This window comes from Paramormyrops kingsleyae, chromosome 9 (genome assembly GCF_048594095.1).
Source record: "Paramormyrops kingsleyae isolate MSU_618 chromosome 9, PKINGS_0.4, whole genome shotgun sequence".
Lineage (NCBI taxonomy): Eukaryota > Metazoa > Chordata > Actinopteri > Osteoglossiformes > Mormyridae > Paramormyrops > Paramormyrops kingsleyae.
In genome coordinates, this window is record NC_132805.1 from 28,311,898 (window position 1) to 28,331,910 (window position 20,013).

The window sequence follows — 20,013 nt, forward strand, 5'->3', positions numbered from 1 at the left end:
CCCTGTTCGATGTGAAAACGAGCCAATTTCCCTGCAGGGATGAATCAAGTGCGACTGTTCTATTCTAAAACGCTTCCGTCAGGGCTCAGCATGCCCCTGCTAGCCACCTCCGTTTTCACTTCTCACCTATTTTCGTTGTTGCGTGATCTTCGTGCCCAGCTTGCCAACGTAAACATCTACAGCGGAGTTATTTTTAAGTGTGCCCTTTTATTGTCTACGTGACGGTGTATGTGCAGTTCTGGCTTGACAGGGACCAGCTACTGCGGCAGGATGGACCAACCCTAACCCTTAAACTCAACTATTACTCAAAATGATAGCATGAGAGGGAAATATGGGCACTTGTGGAAAGTTATTTCTTGGCAGCACCTGTTTAAGGTCACATATCGTGGACCATGGTTTCTTGTGTGGATGTGTTTTTTTCTTCTCCGGTAGGATTGTGGCAGGATAGTAACAGGACATAAACGTGATTGTTATCATAGTAACAGGAACTAAATGGTATTGCTATCACAGTAACAGGAACTAAATGGAGTTGTCACCATAGTAACAGGAACTAAATGGGACTGTTATCGTAGTAACAGGACCTAAATTGGTTTGCTATTATAGGGTCTAAGTAGGATTGCTTTCATAGTTACAGGGCCTAAATGGTATTGCTATCATAGTAACATGAACTAAATGGGATTGTCACCATAGTAACAGGAACTAAATGGGATTGTTGCCGTAGTAGCAGGACCTAAATTGTTTTTTTTTACTTCTACACTTGAGGAATGATAATTTCTAGCAAACTGTGAAAATATTATTGCAAAGCCAGTCTGTAAATGCAGAGAGGAGCAGCAGGCTTTGATGATGGAATAGTGAGCGATAGGAAGGCTCACTCTCTCACTCACTCTGCTATCACAGGGTACAGGTGAGGAAGCTTGTCTACTACACTCCTCCAGGAAATGCACCGCATACGTAACATTTTGATCCAGTGCTGGATCTTCATCAGATACAATTTGATTTTTTTTTACGCTGTCTTTTCAGCCCTGGAGATATTGAGTTTGGTGAACCAGAAATACCTGATGTGTCAGAAATACCTGAAGCATCTTTTTACGAAACAAATGTTGATTTTTTTGAGATGTGTGATGGGACCGCATGCTGTCTGATGCTTGGCACAGCATCCCATGAGAGAAACCTGTGTAAATGAGACTCATCTCCATTTCTGTGTTTATGGCCAATATGTGCTGCGGCCACTGATATCGTACAGCTGTGCATTTTGGCTGCTACAAGGCGAGCTGAGCTAGAACCAGCAGAGCTTCTTAACACCAGGAGCAAAGGAGCCAAAAAACAACCACTCTTTTGGCCAGCTCGGTACGTCCTACATTCTTCAGCCTTGAAATCATGGTCACCGCACCAATTCCCGGAGAAAGACGGGCTGAAGACAGCAGCTTTAGCCGAATTTTGTGTGTTTACACAGTCGCACATAAGAAAACGCAATCTGCAGTTTTTCATGTGGCTAAAACGTCAGGAAGGCTTACAGGATCTTTTTTACATTTTGACAGTGTTTTTATGATCTCTGAACACTTTCCTTCAATAAATGTTCATTAACTGGAGCCAGACTGTGTCATTCTCTGTGGTTCATGCTTGTTGTTGTCATGCATGAATCATTTTCTTGGCATCTTCTAAATATGGAAACTGCTTTAGTTTGAGTCTGTTCTTCCTGGAGAAAGAAAAGCTCATTTTGGTGATGATCTTTATTTTGGTTCCAAAGGAAACTTTTACAAAATGCTTATATTGCAGCAAAATAATAAGCTATAATTAGGATGCATGGTATCTGTATTCAAGAATTTGTTTTGGACCCAAGAGCCATGATCTTGGTTGGTTAGTCTGTCCTACTGGATGCCACAGAGATTTACAGGATCACAGTCATCTTACACGTTTCGAGGTCTTGCAGGGAGGTAGCAAAATGCTGTGCATGCAATGTGGCAGTTCTTGAGTCTTTAATCATCCATAATGAATGCCTTCCTCCTACTTTGACGTTTCCTCTCTCTAAAAATGTTGTGTTAAATTGTAGAGAAAGGCTGTCGATGTGATAGCACCCTGCAGAATATGGATAACACTGTACTGGCTCCCAGGGCAAAATGGAGAGTCTGGTAAACACGCATGCATACAGTCACTAAGGAAGTATTCCAACGCGTACATGAATGTTGTTGTGGTTTTATGGGCCATAAAAACACAAAGATTACATTCGGTCATGTGCCTTAGCAAAAAGTTTGTAAACCTAATTTAAACCCAAAAATAAAATAAATTCATGGGAAAATCGTTAAGCTGCACAACCTTAATGCTGAATGTGTTACTTTCAGAAAAGACTCAGGATAAGCACTTACAGGATAATTACTAGTAACGATGCCTCAGAGACAGCGACTCACTTGATCTCCGTGTGGCTGTATCTGCTGACAGACGGGCTGTCACATGTAATTCCTCTGAGCACAGCCACACTCGTCCATTGCTGAGTTCTGTCTCATTTTGTTTGTTTATAAATCCATGCTGGTCCAAACATCCATCCATCTTCTAAGCATTTACCCTATTTAGGGTTATGGAGAGTCCATCCCAGGCAGCGTAGTGCACAAGGATGGGATGCCACTCTACACACACACACACACGCACACACACACACACACACAGATTTATAATTATATCTTTGTGGGGACTCTACATTACTACCTAATCCCAACTGTGACAATCTTAAGCCCTACCCAGCCCTAACCTTAACCATAAGTAATAAAACAACATAAAGACACAAACAAGAGCAGGCCATTAAGCCTATTACGCTTGCCTGGAGGGAAATAAACTAATTATTTAATTGGCAGGATCTTGTCATGGTCAGATTTGAAGGAATCTAGGGTTTTAGCTTCTACCCTTCAGGCAGACTAGTAATGATACCAAACAAAATACAAGACCATTGGCATTTTTAGTTTTTTTGATTGCAGTCACAGATTTTTATAAAATTGAGGTTATCTGTGTGGGGACCGAAAAAATGCTCCCACATAATAAAATGGTTATCATCACATTATGGGGAAATCTAGTCCCCACAATGTAATGAATACAAAAACACAATCATTGGTTCAAACAGCATTCATTTTTAATCCCGGAAAGAAGGGAGTGGGGTTCTTATATAAACAGGAAAAAAACGCCCGTTACATCTTAACATGACATAACTGGTGTATACCCTAGTGCAGTATTATTCACAGAATTCCAGTATAGGTTTCGCACCAACAGGGCTCATTAAAGCATTAAACTGTTCTCTCTTTTGGCAATAGGATTTATTACAAGAATGCTAAAGAAATTAGTCACCTTTAAAATAAAGACCTTTAGTAATACAGAGAGTTAATGAGCCTCTTGGAGTGTCGATCCCTGGGCTGGCTGTATGCGTGCTGAGCTTCCATATACTCTGGATGTTACGCATTGTTATTGGTCTGCACGTCAATCAGGGCTCTGGGCTGTTGACTGGATGCTCACTGGGACCCAGAGTAAGTAAATGCTCGTGGAAAAATGAATGTACGCAGGTCAAGGTCAACACTACATGCAATTTAGTGTTTCCAGGCATAAGCCGCATTTTTGAAAAGGCAACATTTCAGAAATGAATCTATCATCCATTTTAATGGCTGTTTATCTGGCACTGCGATACATATGGCTGTGGGAAAGGTACACATGGGTATGTCAGATCTATCAGAAAGAAAATGTGAAGAGAGTTAAATGCCCGCACTTTGAGGCTCTCTTAGACAGCAATTTTAATGCTTAGTAAATCGTTGGTAAGTTTAACAGCACCTGCTCCTCCTTTATATACATGTAAAGAAGAGCAGTGTTAGAGATCTTCACACAAACATATTTTAAAATGTGAATTATATGGATGTGAAGTATACTAAAAGTCATCAATCAATATGTAGTAGGGGTCGTATATAATTAATAATATTGAAAATATATATAAAAATATAAAGAAATACAATGAAGCATTTATTCTCTTTCTTATGATCCATGTTAACGAATCAAAAATGACTAATGGCAGACATTGACTTAATGATTATTTTAACAAGTTTTGTCTTGCTGTGAACAGCTTTTGGTACTGGATTTTTTAAACGTGTTTTACTACTAGATTTTTCCAAATGCAGAGATGTACATATGAGGTTGAACCTAAGATGGAATGCCTTCAGACTGAGCCATGAAAAATATCAACCATTGCACAATGGAAAATCAGTTAGACATATCTGTGGTAGTATGATGCAAAGACAATGAGCTACTGACTTTTACAGATATGCAATTAAGGGAATGATTGCTGGATTTGAAGTGGGTTGTATATTATGTAGTTTCAAATACTACCACCATGTGGGGCTGTGCAGCTACATCACAACAGTGTTACAACAATGCATTTATTAATGTTTATTAGTTTTAAAAAAGAGAACATGTATAAACATGAGAAAGTGGCAGAAAGCATTAATGAGACCAATACTTAATTGGACATTTGACAAAATCTCTGCTACGCAAGTACTTTTGCTTGTTGTGAAATGACATGACAATTGAATAATTATTATAGTAATAATTGATCATTTAAAATCAGCATAATTATATTCCCAGATTTCCCACAATATAGTTAATTATATCCATCCTCTAATGGCTGTTTTTAAACCCCATGGATGACAGTGAGCATGAAAGTATACCTTATGTCTGACAGTCGAGGTTGAAGGGTTAGAGTGAATAATGACTTTACAGAAGGCGGGGGCATCAGTGCCAGATGTATCTACAGTCTGTGTCAGTCCCAAAGCCCGCGGGAGATGCTGACCTACACTGACTTTGCACAGAACAACGAGGTAACGGTACAGCGCACATATTTTATTAATGCTGTCGTCCCCAGCTCCGCTCCCTGGGATGAAGGGAGGCTGCGGTGTGGTGAGTGAGATCGTGACAAGGCTGACCACCTTCACAGGGTTCCACGGTCGCCGAATGAATGGAATTCTCTCCCTCTTGCTCCGACACGTCTCCAAGGGAGTCACGCTCGTCCCAAGGCCTGGCATGTCCCAGGGGCCGTAACATTAAGAAGCGTACCATCACCTGCGTCAGGACTCACATTTCCAGTCATGCCCCCGACCCCCAAATCATTCCCAGAAATGGCCGAAAAACCCCGACGCTAGAGCAGAATTTTAATAGTCAGGTTTCTTGAAGGGCGAAGATTTAAATAAGGTGTTGTGCTCACTGTCAAAAGCTGTTACTGAGAAACACTTCATGTTCAGTGCAGGGAGGACAACACGGCTATCATGTAAATATGCACTGCTCAATAAATGTTTCCTACATTTATTCATAACACAGCCTAAAGTAGGGACTAGAGGGGGTCACGCATGAGGATTCTCATCACAGGAGGGCAGAGATCTGTCAGGCAGCCGTAGCTGTACATTAGTTTGAATTTGTTCTTGACATGAAAAATGCAGCCAATTCACTAGGTGCCGTTTCACCCCCGAAGAGACTGGTTCTGTGTTTCTGCTCTCCTTATGTTGCTATAAGCTTTTCTTGTTCAAAGAAACATACTGTCCTTTAACTGGCCATATGGATGGTGCATTTCCAGAGGGATGACAAAACCATTGAGTTACAAAAAGATCCTCTTCTAAACACCGAGTGGCTCTTAGGACGTTTTCACATCTTTCTGATGCAACGTTAATGTGCCGCGCTCAACGATACGCCATTAAAATCCTAAGTTATACTTACGGAGATACGAAACCATTTCCGCACTGTTCATGTGCTTTCCATATGAAGACGTGAGACAGGCGGTGGGGTTGGGGGGGGGGGGGGGGGGAGGGGCAGGAGTTTCGCAGGCTGATACCGGAAATCCGCAAGGACCCCAGATGCTTGTTTGACTCGTCTTTGGACACATTAACTTAACTGGGACAGAGGGTAGTGGTGTAGCCCCCCCTCCCTGAAGGGCGAGCCGTCGGGCCTTGTGCCGTCCAGTCTTCACGTCTTGCCGGTGTGGAAGCAGGTCTTTTCTTTAGAGCAAAGCCGACAAAAAATGCTCCCCCCCCCCATATGAAAGCCAGCCCCCAGGAGATCACAATAGAAAGCACACGAGTAACATCTCTACAATGTTAAAAGCATTTCTTATTATAGATGACCTTGTGAAAGTCTGCAGTTATGAATTTTGGCGGTTTTCCTTCTTTGGTTTCTTGTTTGCTGTAAATAGCCTTTGATTTAAATCTGTTTTTCATTCATGGGTCACTTTGACAGTGCACACCACAACGATGCCCCGAACCGGACACAGCGCTGGCAGTTTCTCCGGCACAAAGACTGGAGCAGTCGCAAAAACTTAACGATAATCCGTGAGGACGTTTACGGGGACAGAGCGAGTTCAAAGCCCTTCGTTTGAGTGGGATGAATCCGAGCATCTCGTCCTGAGGATTTGCCTTAGGAATATGATTAGCCGGCTCAAATGCGATAAGCCCATGTTGTTGACTCTCTTAAGCCAGTCATTTTTCGGGGAACTATGTAAATGTGTGCATAATTTAGATTAGTTTTGTTCCAATGTTGCCAAGTCACAGTCACACATGAAAATGCCCAGCTGAGGCAGAGAGACCCTCCCTTCTCTTTTCTGCAGATCTTTTGTGATTTTGGGCTTTTCTGCACCAGACCACGTCCACTACTTATGCGGCTGTGTCACATTAACATTAGTGACACGTGCATGACTACAGCAGACATCAGTGCATAAGTGAAAACCAGGTCCTTTTAATTGAAATGTTATTTTACAAATGCTGTCCCAGCTCAAAGTGTCCTCCCTGACATGGATTATCTACATTGCACCTACTTACCTACATTTTAAGAGCCTCCCATTCTTACTTCTTCAATATTCTGAGTCCACAGACAAAAAGTGAGTGGCTGCAGCCAGCCTCTACGGTGCCCGGCCTCTACGGTGCCCGGCCTCTACGGTGCCCGGCCTCTACGGTGCCCGGCCTCTACGGTGCCCTGCTCGGTCCACTAATCCGTCATCATTCCACTGCCTGAAGCGAGCAGCTGCTTTTTCAACTATAAATATTATTGATATTTTCCTGAAGTTGTGGCGCTGACCTGACAGTACATCTCTCAGTCCACATGGAGGCAGTCAGGAGTTCTGGAGAGCCACTCCCACCACAAACCCCTTAGGCGTAATCTCCGTACATCTTAGTCACCTTGTAGCCGTCTTATTTATCTCCAATTATCAGGAGTATCTACTGGACCAGGGGTCGTCCAACTGCTCTTAAACCAAGGACCCCCATAAGAAAACTGAGCAAAACAACACATCCCCCACTACTAATATGTGATCACATGATGAACGTCTACAGGTAACAGCTGACAGCTGGAAGCACACAGAACAGCCCGAAACAGTGAAGGGGCTAAGAGCAGACGTGCTTACAGTACCTACATGATGTCCAATCTGGCATATGTTAGTGAAGAATACAGCTGTATGCAATTAAACAAAACAAAAAAAAACATGTTTGATTGTTTGTTTTTTAGATATCCCAAATCCTTTGTTAAATCAAGGACAAAAAGTGAAGGAGAGGTCTTTGACTACAGGTTCAGCTGGAGTCTTAGGTAACAAAATGGTGCATTTACATGTATCCCAAAAGAAGGTATCAGATAAGGAAATAAGACAGAACTTTTTCAGATGATAAAAACACAAAATATAAGAAGCTTTTAAAATCTAGCAGTATATACCGACTGTGCTGGGCTTTAATAGGGTCATACTACATGTTAAATATAATTCATATAATTACAAATATATAGTAACATGTTCACTGTATACAAATGGACATTTTATATATCACTGAATCCCGGGGGTAGCAGAATATCAAGAGCTATTCTGAATATGCCTCCCCTCTCCCTCTCCATCCCAGAATGAACACTCTCAAGGCAAAATAGAGAATTAATGGATTTTTTTTTTTTTACATGTTCAGTCAGACGTTAACAAAAAAAAACAAAAAAAAAGCTGAGTATTTTACCATGATCTCCTCCATGAAGAATAGCTTACTCTGTATGAAGCAAATGTCCAGTCCAACAGATGGAGGAAAAAATATGTTTGGAGACTACAATTTAACTTCTCCTGCACAATATCTATGCTACCAAAATGTCCCAAGAAACACAGACAAGATCCAGATCCTTACAATTACAATCAACTCATACTCTAAACAAACATTAAAAATCAACACGTCGTAAAAACGTTCTGTCTTCCCCACCCCATATGCACGGACTTTATACAAAGTCCCTGAAACAAAACATCAACTAATGAAAAAGTCAGAATAACCAAGCAACACTTCCAGAGTGGAGAAGATCCAACCATGTCTAATTCTAGTTTACCTGATTCTAATCTATTTGATAGTTTAATAATTTATGGCAAAAAATGTGAAATGGGTATTAATTTGCAGTAAACCTACATTATACTAAACACAAACAACCCAAATACAAATCAATCTCTGAGCAATAAATAAAAATTAAATAACTAATATTATTCCTTTCATTTATAAATACCAGTGTAAGACAATCTGTGCATCCTAGATGTAGACTTACAGTTGTGCTAACATTTATGTCCTGTTCTGCAGCAGAATGACATCAAATCATAAATAGACTCTTCTGTTCATAGCTTCATAATATCTAATATCTGCTTAAAACTCTTCATTTCAGGGCTTCACACTTTCTGGGCCCTATGGAAGGTGACCATTCAGTGTCACAGGTATTAAATCTTAGTGCTTCCAAAAGGGGGACCTCGTTTCTGCCCAGTCTGACTGCGAACCAATGTGACGAAATTGTCATTCCCTTGCCACAGCGAATCCCCTCCTGCCACATCATCCGACTGTCTGCATCAGGACACCTGGTGGCCCTCTATGATTTTGCCAACCAGTTGGTATCAGGTTTTGCACAGCAGGACATCTGCAAATGGGCCCAGAAGGTTCTTGTTGAAGATGCAGCGCACCCAGACCAGGTACGTGGTGAAGGGCTTAATGTTCTCAGAGAAGGTGTAGTTCTGGTGTGGTAGGATATAAGGCATGTAGGTGTTCTCGCCTTGCTCCTGAATCCACACTTCATACTTGACATCCTTGACCTTAAGATACTTTAGGTTCCAGGGAATTTGCCACGACACCATCATCTTAGCCTCGTTGGTGGCCTGCACTGAAGTCTGGCACTTGGGCTCCCGAACCCGTCCTGGGTGCACAACGCTGCCTGTCTTGGTTCTCTTCAAGTTGGGCTTGGACTTCAGAATCTGCCTCAGGACATCCAGCAGAGAAGGAATATTCACATTTGTGTCTTGGTAGATCCGGAAGAGCCATTCGGGGTTGCGACAACACAGATGACGTGGTACCTCCTTGCTCTGGAGAATTCGCACCTGCTCCTCTGGTTCCAGGTGGGCGATCCCACCCTGTTCCCAAGGTCGCTCTGGATGGGTCATGGAATTTTCCTCAATGGTGTTTCTCCAAGCTACATACTGGAGGTCCATTCCTGGTAAGGAGGCCAAGGTTTTGTAAGGGGTATAGTGCTCTGGGTTGACAGCGTAGGGGAAGAGCTCTACTACAGCAGCACCACGTGGGAGAAAGAGGGAGGTGACCAACTGTGCTCCGTGCATGCTGACCAACATGGAGGCACCGGCAATGACACGGATCACCTCCGAGAGGGAATGCTCCTCGAGGGACACTGTGACGGTCTTCATCTGAAACTCCTGAGCTAGTGCCAGGAGCAGCTCCGCCTCATTCAGGATGAGCCTGTTAGCAGTACGGCTGAAGACCACAATGTACTCCTCGCTTGCCGGGGTCTCCTCCCTAGTGATGTTGAGCTTCTCCATGAGAAAAGTCGCAAACTGTCTTATCTCGTTCCCCGAGACCAATATGTTGGCCTTGGCGCCCTGTGGCTGGACAAAGCCATACTGGTACCAGGTGGTCATCTTGGACAAGCCCACATACGACTTTGTGAAGCACAGCAGCTTGCCAAAGTTTCTCAGCTGCTCCTTGAGGAGCGGCTGTTTGCTGCTGAGCAGTCGGTAGAGATCGAAGTAGGGCCCTTCCGCCCAGCCCTCCATGAAGACGAGGCGGGCCTCGCTGTCCAGGTCCGAGTACTGGCTCATGGTGTAGAATATAGGCAGCAGGTCGTCATGGAAGATGTGCATGAGGTTGTCGGGGTTGAAGCGGTTGAGAATGAGCGTGACGTCAGGCACAAACACGGGCTTGGGCATGAACTTGAGGGCAGCAGCTGGCAACTCCATGAAGTTGAAGTATTGGGTATTGTGGTCCTCCACGGAAGAGAGGTCCAGGAGGGCAGGCTGGAAGCGGCGGGGGCCCAGGTTTGGGAGCATGACCGAGGCGTTGCTGTGGAAAAAGACAAACTCCTCGGCCTCGGCGCAGTAGCACAGGTAGTCGAAGCGGCAGATGCGGTCGGTGTGCATCTTGCCCGTGCAGACCATGCGCGTGCCCTGCTCCTGCAGCGCCAGCAGGGCGGCGTGATAGTCGACGCGCGCCTGAGACAGCTCCTGCGACTGCCGCGTCAGCAGCAGCTCCTCCTCCAGAAGGGAGGCGTGCTCGCGCAGGCTGGCGTACTTCCACAGGACTGCCGCCACCACCGAGACCAGCAGGCCGTTCAGGACTGCCGGAAGGTTCATCCTGCAGCTGGGGGCAAACATCACAGCCGGGCCACGTCCCCGCACTCAGGTGCTGCTCTCATAACCCCGGGGAGTGGGTCAGCTGCCTCGCCCACGGTAGCCATGAGAGAGAAGGGGGGGGGGGGGGGGGGGGGGGGGGTGGGTGGGCAGAGAGGGCACAAGCTCATTTAGCATCTCTCCACAGGACAACAGAAACGGGTAACCAACAACGGCGAGGCCACTTCACTCGACACTGGTGTAACGACACACTTCATTATCAATATATTCGGGATGCATTGAACCACCAGTAAGATGACAGACACATCAGGAGGCATCAGGAGCGAGCGGAGCGAGTGGATCTTCAAAGCGTCTCAGTCTCAGAGGGAAAACTCAAGACCTGATCCACATGCTACGGAACACACATCCCTCAGGAACAGGTCTGAACCCATGAACACTGGACGGCGGCCTAAACTGCCACGTGCAATGATGTTAGGAGGTCTTAGGAGAGGGAGGGCTACTCAACAACTGCCCCAGGATTATCCAAGGCAGACAGGCTCTGTAATTACACCATACTCATTTAAATTCACTCCACAGGACTGAAATTATCCTCTAGCCTTTAAGATCAGTCGATACATTTCAGCATTACCCACATCGGTGGCTCTCCTGGTTCATCAGCACTAGGGGAAAAAAGAAAAAAAGAAGAACCCAGACACAGTGTGACACAGAACGCTGCCGTGTCATATGTAGAGGAGCAGCGCCTAATTTGCATCTTTTCATGTCGAAGTGGACCTGGATAAGTACAGTCTCTTCGTAAATGATTCATTTGAAGTGCATGTTTGTCATTGTCATAATACATACCGAAAAGCTTCAGAGCATAAACTGCATCTCAGGTTCATGGGGACAGTCATGTCACTCAAGGGAGAAAATAACAGGCCATTGTGAGGTTCTGAAGGCTATTTAACAGCAGCAGCTGCTGCTATATGTGCCGTGCTGGCTCCATAACACAGGCTCATATCACCACTTTTTGTCGCTTTTGAAAGCTGAAGGTAATTAAGCAAATGCTACCCACCGACAGAGACCAGTGCTTATTACAGACATATACTGTTAATGCTATCCACCGACAGAGACCAGTGCTTATTACAGACATATACTGTTAATGCTACCCACCGGCAGAGACCAGTGCTTATTACAGACATATACTGTTAATGCTACCCACCGACAGAGACCAGTGCTTATTACAGACATATACTGTTAATGCTATCCACCGACAGAGACCAGTGCTTATTACAGACATATACTGTTAATGCTACCCACCGACAGAGACCAGTGCTTATTACAGACATATACTGTTAATGTTACCCACCGACAGAGACCAGTGCTTATTACAGACATATACTGTTAATGCTACCCACCGACAGAGACCAGTACTTATTACAGACATATACTGTTAATGCTACCCACCGACAGAGACCAGTGCTTATTACAGATATATACTGTTAATGTTACCCACCGACAGAGACCAGTGCTTATTACAGATATATACTGTTAATGCTATACACACACAGAGAACCACTTCTGAGCTTTTATAATCATGTACAATCCCATTTCCAAAAAGGTTTTTTGAAATATTCTGTGAGGTGTTGTGCTTTAGCATCACACAATTTTTCGAATCTTTTACTTGCCCCTGTCCCAACTTTTTTGAAACGTGTTGCTGGCACTAAATTCAAATTGAGCAAACATTTTTCATAAGACAATAAAATTCAACATTTGAAATGTTGCCTCTGTTCTATTTTCAATTATGTTTGTGTCCATATGTTTTGTAAATCATTCTATTCTGTTTCTGCACAGCGTCCCAACATTTTTGGAAACAGAATTGTAATCAATGTAATAAATTGAAGCACATGTTACACGGGAAGAACATTACCTCTTAGTATGTCCATCACAAACTCAAGAATAGGCTTCAAACTCCAATTCCCCTCTAGATCACCACAACATGTGCAGCACAAACAAGAACCAAGGGTTTCCCCGAATCTCCCGGGGCTCAACCCGGAACTGACCCATATGCACGCCATGCCAGCACACAGCTTCAGTTCTGGGGGGGCAGCTCCCCACGAGCCCCCACACCCCCAGGTGATAGTTCTCCCTCCCACCTCTCCGGTCCCCCAACGTTCCCCTTTGTCTTTTTCAGGTGGCCCACCTGTCCTGGGTTGGGGGCTGTGCCAAAACCCCCACCCACTGCTTTTACTCCACTCACACCCAGCCACCCCCCACCACCACTCTCTAACTCCCCCTGGAGGTGGCACAGGGGTGACGCAGCCCAGGGTTAATGCCCCAGAAGTGCCTGCTCTCAGAAGCTCCCTGTCCCCTGAATAATCTTATTTTGCATTTAGTGTCGCAACAAAAGGGCTCACACACCTTTGCATTCATGCACTTAATGGATTTCCTGCGGCCTCCTGTCAGGCGCTGACAATACGCCATGCTACGTTTTATCCGGAATGACACACGGGAGCGGATTCTGTTTTTACACCGTGTTCCCCCTACACATGGAATGGAGAATGGAGCGTGGGATATGAAAAATGCAGGATCACATTAAAGCCAAACCCTGACAGCTGTATATGTGTAGATACTATTAAAGCCGTACCTCCAAATATTTCCACGTTTCCACTGTTTCATGTACAGAACTGTACTTGCAGCCATTCAGTGCACTGGATGGACTCGAACCTCCAACCCTCCTCCAGAATAACCAACACGGACCAGCGATTTAAGAGCAGCTGCCTCAGGCATCATGCTGCCAATAAACAAACAATCCAACAGCCCCCAGAGAGCTAAACATACCCATTAGATATTGAAGGGCTTCTGCTGAATAAGTGCTATTTAGACACTTTTTGGAACACGCTGATGTACACAAATAACTCTTTTTAGATGTTCATCTGTTTCTGTTTCAGCAATTTTGCTGAGGCACATAGAGACTACAGGATAATAAAAATCCAAATATCTAAATCTCACTTTCTATGGTCAGGGGTTGTTACTTAAGGCTAGCAGTCGAAACGGGGGGTGAGATTGAGCTTATAAATTTGCAGCAGAGCAAATAACAATTATAACTATGACTGACTATTGGCTAATAATAACAGAAGATGTTTTGAGTGTGTTTAGATGGTGTGTTTATAGCTATTGCATATTTGATTTATTACTGTGACAGGCTAGATTTGAACCGTACCGTATTAACACGAGGTGCACTTGCACCCCTCTCATCTCTGAATCAGCCCCAGATCCCGCGGGAACTGCGTGACGTCAGGCTGACAGGCCGACTCGTTCCTCGCCTGCCCCACGAAACACAGTCTAATCGCAGCCACCAGCGAGGTGATGACTTGGTCAGAGACGGACCCCATTGGCTCCCATTGCCATAGTCTTACTGGGAATGGGCCAAAAGCTAATGGTTTCCACCCAGGGCCTTCAGGCATTCACCCTCCCGCCTTTCATTACCGACAACTGCAGACGAGCAGCAGACGAACCTGGAGCTCAGATCTCGGCATCAAACACAGCAGCGCAGGGCTGACAGTTTCCCCTGGGACACAGAGGACCCAGGCCGATTCAGACACCGTGAGGAGGTGGAATGACCCAAGGGGAGCAAAATTCCCGCATGCCAAATAAAGGCCAAGCAAATGGCATCCAACTGCTGCTTGACAAGATCAGGAGAGGCTCCCGGCATGCATGCGGCAGGGGGAAATATGTGTGGACAGTGTTTTTTTTTTTTTGTTTATACAAAACCGGACACACGGACAATGGAAGCATGACAGTAACACACCGGTGATTCTCTATGGTGCGCCGGCGCCTCTCTCACTGTATCACACCAGTGATTCTCAATAACACACCAGTGCTAACACCAGCACCTCTCTCCATAACACACTGGAGCCTCTCTTCATAACGCACCCGGCTGCTCACTCTCCAAAACCATAACGCACCCGGCTACTCACTCTCCAAAACCATAACGCACCCGACTGCTCACTCTCCAAAACCATAAGGCACCCGGCTGCTCACTCCCCATAACCATAAGGCACCCGGCTGCTCACTCCCCATAACCATAACGCACCCGGCTGCTCACTCCCCATAACGCACCAACACTTCCTGATAACCACATGAAGCTTGGTGATACGATGCCACACAGGCAAAAGCCTCCAAGCTCTGAAACCGTTCTGCTCACAATTAGGATCCAGGTGGGGAGGGGGGGTGGCGCTAGAACCCAAATGTGCAGAAGCCCCACTGGGACGCTGGCTTAAGCCTGGCTTCGGGGGAGATCCGACGGCCAAACCGAGAGGACAGTAGAGCCATTCCTAAAGCAAAAAAGTACAATACAACTTTATTTCAAAAAGAACGTGGCTCACATTTTATGCTCCAATAAACACAAGCATGGCCGTTTGGCCTCATTCATTGGCTAGTTTTAATGTCTTTATTAACCTTAAGCGATTACAGAGGAGAAAAACACAACAGCATCTTTACGAGTCACATGTTCACGTTTCAGTCAGTATCTTACTGTGCTTTAATGTTTGACATTTTTGCAACATTTTTTTATTTAAATGATTCATAAATTTCAAGTTTAAACATTACTGCACAGGCATCCTCATTTTTTTCCCCATTATAATTATCAACTGATTTTCTTTCTAAGTATAATTCCCATTGTTTTTACAGCTGTTCTGATAAACTTAATTCCTTTCATTTCTGCCTGATGAGAATCCCATTAAAGCCAGACCAACAGGATTTACCAGTGGGGTAAAAATACAAAAAAAAAAAAAAAAGACATTAAATTTTTTTTTACTGACCCGAAGAACCAAGATGACTTTGTTCCTCAATGTATGTGGCCTTTAACAAGCTGAGCAAAACAAACTGTAAGCAACAGATGTATTACTGTAAAAGACCAACCAGGACTGCTGAGTCAGCATAAGCTGTGTGTGAGCATGGGGGGGTGGTCACAGCAGTGACACCATTGTTGGTAACCACTAAAGTTAGACACACACTGTTTCCAGAAAAGGGAGCTGACTTACAGTACCAGTAAAACATTTGGACACACCAAGCCACAAGGGAGAGTCATCATGTCGTATTACATGACCCGGCCACCTGACCTAAACACAGCAGAAATAGTTCTGGAGGAGTTTGACAATGAAGGAAAAGCAGCCAATGAGTGCTCAGCATATATGTGGGACCTCCTCCAGGACAGCTGTAAACGCATCCTAGGAGGCCACCTCAGGAGACTGGCATAGAGGAGACGGTACAGTCAGCCAGTCCCTGGGGCAATTGGGGTTAAGGGCCTGGGTTCCAGGGCCCAATGGTTGCATCACTATGCTGACCCAGGGATTGGAACCAGCAACCTTCTGAGTCCCAACCCACAGAGCTGCTACCCCCCGCCAAGTTTTTTGGTTTAATACTTTTTCGGTCAGTGTATAATTCCAAAATATATAATTTTATAGTTTGGATGTCTTTATAATTATTCTAAAACATACAGAAAATTAACCTATGGGTAGGTGTGTCCAAACTTTTAACTGGTACTGTAGGGTCACTGCTTACATTTAGGGCACTGTATTGGACAAGCGGGTACATAGGAGGCAGATGGACGAATTTAAGGGAAACTCTTACCAATCAGGCACGCGGTGGACGTTTCGTAGGAGCCAAGTTCACTGCAATATCACCACGGAACACTCCCCCTCCTGGGCAGTCCAGAGACCCCTGGAAAAACAACATCATCAGCATCATAATCACATAATCACATTACAACCGCCTCATGCGCACCCCCCAAACCCCCCCCCCCCCACACACACACATACAACCTGGAGTCCTCCATGGTTCCAAGCTTACCCACCCACTCCAACCCCTTCCTCAATATTCCCAAAAGCCCCGTTACAGTGAAAGCTTGGAGATAATAGAAAAAGAGGCATTAACTGAAGGAAGAACCAAGGGGATGGGGGAGGATTGCGGTGGGAAGAGATGGAGCACAGAGAGCAGAGCAGACAGCAGCTCCCCCGGCTGAGGGGCCTGACAGAGGGTCCGTGACATTGAGGAATGTGCGGTCAGTGCCCTTGTCCCCATCAGGTAGAAGGTCTATGATTTCTTTAATTATAGGACTGGCACTGACCAGGATTAAACACCATGAGAGTCCATGCGACTTCTTAGCAGCTATTCGTTTTGGGTTTTGACACACTGTCCTGGTCATGGCCACAAATCACTGTCCCGCAGAACAAAAGCATCTGTCTGGGTCATTACAGGGGGGAGAAACTTAACTGGGACACAGCCGACTGGGCCAGACATCAGACAAAAGCAACCCGATTTTCAATTATCAATTAACTATTAAGTACAGAAAATGTGGAGGGCGACACTTAAACCCAAATCACTGGCATGTTAGAAACATGTTTACTTATTGATTACCTTTTATCACCTTGCCGTCATGGTTTAAAGGCTAAACTAGATAAGAAAAATTTGAGTTACCAGTACCAAATTCTCACCTATTTCATCACATAAAGCATAAACAAATTCTGATTTTTTGTACTACTTCCACTGCAAATGTGTCAATGCTAGGAAGCAAGATTAATCACCCCCCCTCCCCCAGGAAGGAAGTACCTTTAAACACAGGGGGCTCTGAGTGGTAGACAGCTGGGCCAGCACGGTCCCTCCGGCAGCCGGCAGCCCTGTCCCAGGAACAGCAGAGGTCACGGAGGATACGAGGGACCGTTTGTCCCTTAGGAGATTTTCTCCGGCAGCCCATCCACTCACTTCTCTGGCTGGATGTGGGGCATCGGCTGACACTGTTATGCCCTTCTGGAGGCTCTGGAAGTCGAGCGCAGTGCCTCAGCGACCATGCGCTTCGCCTCGGTTTGCTACTTTGCAGCACGCCAGGGGACGGCAGCGGAGGGCCGCTTCTCATGCATTTTAATGCAGCTCCTGGAGAGACTGGACTGCCTGCATTCCCGCCTCCTTACTCCCTGCAGGATGAGCATCCCTGCCCTAAATCAGACCGTGGGAGGGGATTCGGAGGCGCTCATCATGCCTGCCTTTTCGGCGTGTTTTACGGCCCCCCTCCTCACCCTGCGTCCAGGGGAATCTACACCCCAATCCTATAACCCAAACAGTCATGGCAACCTTGGCCGGGAACTTCCAGGAGGGCACATTTTGTTTACCAGGTAAATGAGAGTTTCACACATGCCAAAAGTTCAGTTCAATTGTGAAATGAACAAGCGTTCCGTGATTATTGTGTGCATTTGGGGATTTTATGTGGCTTGGTAAAATAATGCATTACTTTACACACCCACGCCCGACCCCAAAAGTAAAACCCAGAGTTTTCAAAATTGAATAATTACCTCTACACTATATATTGCACATGCATATTCACATTATTCAGAGCAGTCATTACTACACTAATCTTACGTTTGGTGTCTCTTCATCTGATTGATTAGAGGGTTTTTGCGTTTCCCCGATCTGAATCTCCTAAGTTTCACCACAAGACCACCAGATGTGAAAGAATCATCACCGATATCATCATTACAACAATCACGTCAAAAGAAGAAAAAAAAACTCTACATTTTTATAAAGCATTGCACAGGATCATCATTACAGAATGGTAACCATAAAACATAAATAGGCTGTGAGAAGCTTTCATAAAATGCGAGATCATAAACATAAACCACTTGCAAGATTATTAAAGGGATACCCAGTATTGTTAATTACTGGAATGGGTAAATCACACGCTGCTTCTAAGCACATTTGGCCCGCATGCGACGATTTACTAATATATAGTTTTGTACAACAGGTCTCGAATAATTAATAACATCGCACATGAGCTCGACGTCGAAGACAAATAGGCTAATTAAACTTATGCATGTCACAGCAACACAAAAGCCCCTTGATCGCCCGTCCAAAAGCGTGCAGCTGCGCTACCCGTAAGGGTCGAAGCAGCTATCAATTTCCATGTGAATAAAAAAAAAACAAGTCTTGCATGGCAGTATGAAACTTTGACTCAAAAGTACGCGTACAAACGAACAACCCGCGAATCAGTGATATGATTGAACGCGGAACGCTCTTACCTGGAATCTGCTTACTGTGGGATGGAAAAAGCCGAAATACTCGCAGATTTTCCACGAAGTAACATCTGTATTCAAGCAGCCGCCAGGTTCTCTGCACCGCTGCTCGGCGCGAGGCGGAGACGCAAGGCAGAGATGTCGGTCACGCGGCGACACCGGGGCTCTTCAACTGAGAAAGAAACGTCGCATTCATTCATCACATCTCCATCTGATAGCACGGCAACCCCGGCGAGCCCATTGTCCCGGCGCTGCTCCCTGTGATTCTGCGGAGTTCAAGCAAGCTCGCTATTATGGAAAAGGGCTCGTGCCGAAATCTCGCGAGATTTAGCAGCGAGATTTAGCGACACTATGAGTGGATCTGCGGTTTAATTCCTCCTTCTCTCATCCAGAAGTCGCACGCATGGTATCCATTTGCTCCTGTTTGTGAGCTAACCCTGCACTGTCGTCGGTGATTTGGCATTTACACAGACGAACCTTAGAGTTTGGGTCTCCCTGGGCCGGGGGTGGGAGGGTGACGTCAAGCCCTTTCTGTCGCAAATCACACCGTCACGCACACCGTGATATGCTCCCCAAACGCAAAATGACCCTTAAGGGCGATCTGTTGCGTTTGAACGCATATGAGTGTGTGCTGTTAGCACTCGACAGATGGCGCAAGCTTTTTCACTGAAGAGTAGCATATGCAACATTAAAGATGCTGTTTAGAATAAAAATGTATGGCTTCCCACATATTTAGGCCATCCAACTTTTTCTGCTTAAACAATTAATTTGCATATATACATTATTCCTATCTATCTTCCAGCTACTTATCCATTTCGAGGTTACGTGGGCTTGGAGGAGATCGCACATTGACTTTATATACGGCGTGAAAAAAACATTGTATTATTAACTCATATAGAGACATATGATAGACATCTACCGTGGAGACACGTGGGATTTTTTTTGCCGTATTATATTTAATTAGCAGACACTTATATTTTTGTTAATTGAGGAGGTAGTCAGACAATCCCAGGAACAATTGGGGATTTAGGGTCTTGCTTAAGGACTCCGGGATTCGACCCCGAATTCTGATGACAGGTATATCGTATCTGCTCAGCCACACACCGCTCCCCCAGATTAAATGTAGTTCTATAAAGAAATTTTGTATTTAGGGTGCTTTTCATAGGATCGTTCATGATTCTCACAAGTGCCACGAAAAACATATGCAATGCAACACTACCACCCTGAGTTCAAATAACGAAACAGATCTAAAAAATAAGGCGAATTTAGATTGGCAGTACCGGGGTGCCTTTGGACTGCGGGTGGAAACTTAAAACACACTGAACTGGATGAGTGAAAGAT

General features: G+C 45.0%; 1 protein-coding gene across 3 annotated transcripts; it reads right to left on the reverse strand.

Annotated features, from left to right (window-relative positions):
* Positions 1-7,908: 7,908 nt before the first annotated feature.
* Positions 7,909-19,117, reverse strand: pomgnt2 (protein O-linked mannose N-acetylglucosaminyltransferase 2 (beta 1,4-)). Of its 3 annotated transcripts, XM_023806313.2 has the most exons (6): positions 18,679-19,117; positions 17,219-17,286; positions 16,241-16,330; positions 15,430-15,493; positions 14,814-14,943; positions 7,909-10,715 (listed from the first exon to the last, which is right to left on the reverse strand). In XM_023806313.2, exon 6 carries the CDS (start codon positions 10,652-10,654, stop codon positions 8,894-8,896), a length of 1,761 nt encoding a protein of 586 aa, XP_023662081.1. In that variant the 5' UTR covers positions 10,655-10,715; positions 14,814-14,943; positions 15,430-15,493; positions 16,241-16,330; positions 17,219-17,286; positions 18,679-19,117; the 3' UTR covers positions 7,909-8,893. The 3 variants fall into 3 exon arrangements, with proteins under 3 accessions (XP_023662081.1, XP_072572814.1, XP_023662080.1); XM_072716713.1 differs by lacking the exon at positions 15,430-15,493; XM_023806312.2 differs by lacking the exons at positions 14,814-14,943; positions 15,430-15,493.
* Positions 19,118-20,013: the final 896 nt, after the last annotated feature.

Bases quoted from the DNA above. Each gene is read 5' to 3' on its own strand.
- pomgnt2 (XM_023806312.2), bottom strand. From the start codon at position 10,654: ATGTTTGCCCCCAGCTGCAGGATGAACCTTCCGGCAGTCCTGAACGGC.